This window comes from Propithecus coquereli, unplaced genomic scaffold (genome assembly GCF_000956105.1).
Source record: "Propithecus coquereli isolate 6110/MARCELLA unplaced genomic scaffold, Pcoq_1.0 Scaffold907, whole genome shotgun sequence".
NCBI lineage: Eukaryota > Metazoa > Chordata > Mammalia > Primates > Indriidae > Propithecus > Propithecus coquereli.
In genome coordinates, this window is record NW_012155363.1 from 273760 (window position 1) to 279383 (window position 5624).

The 5624-nt window shown below is 63.8% G+C and overlaps 1 protein-coding gene across 1 annotated transcript in view; it reads right to left on the bottom strand.

The window, feature by feature from the left end:
- The window catches only part of CACFD1 (calcium channel flower domain containing 1), a 10603-nt gene extending 5180 nt beyond the window's left edge, over positions 1-5423 (bottom strand). Inside the window, exons 1-3 of the mRNA XM_012664710.1 lie at positions 5202-5423; positions 1770-1842; positions 239-364 (exon numbers count right to left, since the gene is read on the bottom strand). Coding sequence (XP_012520164.1) covers positions 239-364; positions 1770-1842; positions 5202-5322 — 320 coding nt within the window. The 5' untranslated portion in view covers positions 5323-5423. The remainder of the gene's footprint in view (positions 1-238; positions 365-1769; positions 1843-5201) is intronic.
- Between the last annotated feature and the right edge of the window lie 201 nt (positions 5424-5624).

The following is a 5624-nucleotide window of genomic DNA, read 5'->3' on the forward strand; positions in this document are numbered from 1 at the left end:
CTGCAGTTCATGCCCAGGTTCCTTTGCACTCACATGGCTGCAGTACAGCCGGAGCTAAATTCCCAGACGCAGACGCAGAGCTGCTGGCTCACCCTTTTCAGCAGCTATCATCAGATTACTCTGCAATGAATGCACCTGCTCCCCGCCCACCCTCCCCAACACCCTCATCTGCCCTCCGGCCGTGCGGTCAGCAGGGTTTTGGGGAACTGTGTCGCAGGCCCCGCCAGCAGCCCCTCACCCGCAGTAGAAGACAGCCTTCTGCCACGCGCGCAGCCGGTCCGCCTTCTCTGCCGCCTTGTTTGCAAACTCCACGAACTGGCAGCAGAAGGGCGCCTCACACAGCAGCAGGACAAAGGCGTTCATGCTGGAGGGGCGAGAGACAGCAGAGACTGAGGATCCTGGGAGAGTGAGGGTGGCCCCCCAGAGCCAAGAGGAGTGCCACCCTCCTTCCCCGGCCCCTCCTCCTCCAGGAAGCCGCCCCAGCTCCAGGGTGCCTGCTTCTCCCCTCCAAGAGCCTCTGCTGAACACCTGGCCTGTCCCCGGCGCTCCCACAGGCCTGTCTCCCCAGCTCAGCTGAACACTCCCAGGGGACAGAGCCTGGGTTTGCGCTTCCTGTTAGCCTCTTCCCTCCTGTGTGACACGGAGGAAAGAAGCCCCCAGCAGGGCGTTGCTCCAAGCGCTCAGCGGCTCTGCTGGCAATCAGTAGTGTCGCCCGCCAGTCTGGAAGGCTGCCCCCAAGGAAAGGCAGAGAGCCGGAGCCAGCAAGTCCAGCCGCGAGGGCTGACTGCCCGAGCTGGGGAGGAAGGCACTCAGCAAGCCCTCTGCCCAGGCCCCGTGTTGGGCTGGGGACAGCTACTGGTGATTCAAGGCGACTGTGCCAGTCTCTGTGTTGCCTACGGGTGGGTAACAGTTACCTGACGCTGGGCCGGTCAAACGCACCAGGCCCTTCCATCTGCCCCCAAGCCTGGGAGGAAGGTGCTGTCTTTACCCGTTTAACCAACGGAACAAAGCTCGGGCTGCCCAAGAGCCCGCCCAAGCCCCAAGCAGGAACGCCAGGCCTCCAAACGCAACTCGGCTCGTGCTGGCCCACCCTCCCCCACGGACCCGGCCAGTCTTGGACTCCACCCCTGAACCCTGGCCCGCTGCCTCTGGCCAGCACAGGCCTTGGGGCCCTACCACAGCAAGCCCCCAAGTCCCTCTACTGGCCTGAGGTTCCTCAGGGTGGGACCTGCATCTCGTCCACCTCTGCACCACCTGAGCACACTACAAATTCTTGGCGCACAGACACCTCCCACGCACCTCAAGGGGCTCCCATCGGCCATAGCTGCACTGGCCTGCCCTCACCCACCCGCCCTCCCAGTGGGATGGAGCTACCCCTGCAGGAGTGCGCCAGGACTCCTCCGAGGGTGTGCTGACCGCTGGTTCCGTGCCGACTCTGACCCGCCTCTCCCGTCCACCTCTGGCTGGCTCACCCCACCTGCCCCTCAGCCAGCCCCAGTGGCCAGTCTCCCGTGCCACAGCCCTGGGAGCCCCCAGAGGGCAAAGGCCCCATTGCAGTGGGCTTGGTGTCCACACATGGGACTCAGTGGACACTCAGGCAACGTCTGTGGCCTCCGCCCTGCACCTGATAAAGGCCTGGGCAGCATTTCCTGGCCCTGACCCCTCGGAGGCAACCTGGGCAAGGCGGGAGCACGAAGGAGAAGACCCACACCTCGGCCGGAAACCCAGCGCCCCGGACCCCGCAGGCAGGACAGCCACGCGCTACTCACATCATCCACACGCCAGCCGCGATGTTCAGAGGGTGGATAGTGATGCAGTTGAAGAGGCCAGAGACCGCACAGGCTTGAAAGCAAGAGACAGGGGCGGGAATGAGCAGGGAGGAGGGAGAGGCCTGCGGGGAAGGCCGCCCAGGGAGGTGGCTTGAGAAATCTGGAGCGTCCCTTCGGATGCCCAGCACCCAGTTCTTCTCGTAGCACCCAGAGGTCCCCTGTCTTCTGAGACAGACGAGGCCACATAACTGCTCACAGGTAAGGACAAGACTCAAGAGACGTGAGGTGACTTGCCCCAGGCCCCCAGCAAGGTGGTGGTCAGGCTGCAGGTGGCTCTTGGAGCTTGGGAGGCCACGAGGGCATCTCGCCCTCCCTCCATTCCAAGGCACAAAGGAGCTGGCCCTCTGACCCCAGCTGCACAACACCCAAAGGGTGGTTAGGAATAAAGAGAGAATGTCTCACAAGGGTACTCAGTCCTCAGTAAGTGCCACTTGTCACCATTCACAGGGCTGGCCACACAAGAAGTCCTCTGACTCGGAAAACGTGGCTTGGATTTTGGAACAGAGACAGAAACCAGGTAAGACAGAGTGACCTTGGGCACGTTCTCTTCATCTTTCTGGGCGGCTTTCCCCTCTGTACGTGGGCAAGTCCCACAGCCCAGCCCACCCGCCGCTGCAATACCAAAGGGCCCTAAGGGACATGATGTGTCCTCTTCTACCCCAGATGGTGGCTTTGCTGACACCCAAGTGTGGCACCTTGACCTTCCTCCAGTCCCAACCACACCGGCCCCCTCCTGCACCTGCAGCCTACAGCCGGCTTCACAAGAACCCCAGGGGCCCGGGAGGCAGTTCCAGGGAGCCGGCAGTGGGGCAGTGGGGGAAGCTGCGCCCTGCAAGGCAGCAACAGCCACCGCTCATTAAACTTGCAGTAGCTCCTCTGCACCCGATCCTCTGACACGGGCCAGGAATTCTGCCGTTTTCCCGTGTAACCCTACGCAGGCAGCAGGCGACGGGAGGAAACCGGATGAAGTGAGCCCAAGATGCAGTGGGACTGCCCTGTGTGCCCCCAAGGTCTCCTTCTAAAAGCCAGGACTCAGGCCGGGCGCGGTGGCTCACGCCTGTAATCCTAGCACTGTGGGAGGCCGAGGCGGGCGGATTGTTTGAGCTCAGGAGTTCGAGACCAGCCTGAGCAAGACCGAGATCCCGTCTCTACTAAGAAGAGAAAGAAATTAATCGGACAACTAAAAATATACAGAAAAAATTAGCCGGGCATGGTGGTGCATGCCTGTAGTCCCAGCTACTCGGGAGGCTGAGGCAGTAGGATCACTTGAGCCCAGGAGTGTGAGGTTGCTATGAGCTAGGATGATGCCACGGCACTCACTCTAGCCCGGGCAACAAAAAAAAAAAAAAAAAAAGCCAGGACTCAAACGTGGCACCTATCCTCTGCACATCCTTAGGAACACAGGCCTTCAGACGGCAAGGTTCCCCTGAGCCACAGACCGCGGGGGACCGTCTGCCCCGGCACAGTGCCCAGTGGACAGCAGGGCTTCTCCCTGCGAGTCAGCCGTGCCTGGCCTCACCTGACAGCGCCTGCCTTCCCGCTGCGGTCAGCAGGCCGCTTCCAGCTCCAAGCCCACCCTCCCTGTCCTTCCCACAGCCAGCCTTGGGGGAGGACCAGGTCTCAGCCCAGCCTAGCAGGACTCCAGCCAGGCGTCCTTTAACAACAAAGGACTTGGGATGTCCACTCAGGGGTCTCAATGCTGGCATCTTCCACGTGAGGGGAGTGTCACCGTGCAATCATCTGCCTCCAGATGCTCTCAGGACCCAAGGGAAAGGCCAAAGGAGGCCTTTGCCACTCCAAAGGAGGGCAACCTGACCCAGGCCCTGTTTGAATTCCTGTTGCATCTCTAAAACACCTACATTCTACCTTGTATATAATATTTGGTATTCACATAACTATGTCCCCAATCTGCAGGTGAAACTGACAATTCGGGGCAATGTCCTAAGTTTAGCTTCTCCCAAAGCTGCATCTACCTGCAGCCCCCACACAGCACCGTGCACTCCTGGGGCAGGCACAGGTGCCCCCTTGCAAAAGCACAGACTAGGTGGGATTCCAGGGTTAACCTGGGGTCAGCAGGGTCACTGACCAAGATGGAGGGAGGGTGGTGGCCTACAGGCCAGTGAGGACCTTTCCTTTCTCCGCCACTGACCACCGTCACCCCTCAGCACCACCCACCCTAATCCCTAAGGCCCGACCTCGAGCCCACCAGTCTCTCCTGCAGAGTCGAACAGGTGCTTGCTCTGAACAGCAGCGACAGGGACTCAGGCCGGCCTCACCTCTGCCTCTGGATGAGGGCACACCTTGCCAGACAGCACACTCCTAACACGCACCATGCTGTCTGAACCTCCTTCCGCCGTCCACCCGCCTGGCAAGACTGTGGGACTCGAAGGTGACCCTGAGAGGAGGTCCCTCCTGGCAGGAGAGCTGGTGGGGTCTGCCCTGCCCAGACCCCAGGCCGTGCCAGGCAGGCTCTGTTTAATCCCTGCAGACTTCCCCAACAGACATTCCCTTTCTAAGGCCTTGCACCCTACCCTCTCCTCCCACATCATTCACACAATTTATATTTGCCTCTGGGAGGCCAGCCATGTGATCTTTATTTCACGTCTGTGGCATTACGGTCCCCAACCCCTGGGCCACGGCACAGCACCGGTCGTGGCTTGTTAGGAGTCCACCGGCATCCCCGCCCGAGCTTCACCCCCACCCCTGTCCGTGGAAACACTGTCTCCTATGAAACCGGTCCCCGTGCCGCAAAGGCTGGGGACCGCGGCGGTGGCAGATCTGCCTTCCTCACGTCCTTGGGCTCGTGTGGGAAGAGGCCGGCTTCCCGGAAGCCTGGTCCTGCACGGTCCGGCGGCTCGGAGGGAGGGAGCGCCTGAGCGCCGGGGCAGCGACGAGGGCCCGGGCAGAGGCCACCGCCCGCAGCTCCCCGCCCCGGACATTCGGGAAGCCTCCTGCCCCGACCAGACCCGTCCCCGCCCGGCTTACAGACGGTCCCCGTCCAGAGGCCAGGCAAGCCACCGCCCGCCCGCGCTCCACGCCACAGGTGGCACACAACGAGCGGGCTGAGCACGCGCCCCGCGTCCGGAACCCGCGCGGCCCGCACGTGCGCGCCGCTAACCGCAGCCTCAGAGGGGCCTGGTGCGGGGCCGGCGCTGCGCTCCCCGGGGACCCGGCTCCCTCCCGGGGTTCCCGGAACCGCCAGCCCAGTGGGGCACCGAGGCGCCCGGCCAGGGCCGCAACCATGGCAACCCAAGACGCCGGCCCCGCCCCGCCCCGCCCAGCTGGCCTCCCACGCCCCGCAGACCCCGGCCAGCTGGGGGCCTGCGGGGCGCGCATGCGCGGCGGACCGGCCCCTGCCGGCCGGGTACTCACAGACGGCCCCCAGCACCCCCGACAAGCGACACAGCCAGCGGTACCACCACGTCATGCCCTCCTCCTGCGCGGGTGGCGCGGAGCTGGCGGACGCCGCAGCCGCCCCGGCCGAGCCGCTCATGGTGCCGCGGTCCGGCGCCGCCCGCGGCCTTCACAAAGGGCTCCGGAGCCGGCCGCGTCGACGCCGGCGCGCGGCCTTGTGGGAGAGGCGGGTATTAGCATAGGGGCGGGCTCGCGGGCCGGCGCTCATTAGCATAGGGGGCGGGGCTCCGCAGGGCCGTGTTGACCGCGCACCCTTCGCCTCTCCTCCTTCCCGGGCCCGCTCACGTCGGGGCATAGCCGACGGCGCAGGCGTCCCCGCCCTGCCGCTGTGGGTTTTCAGCCGGGCTGGGAAAGGTCATGGAAAGAAAACGCAGCCGAGGT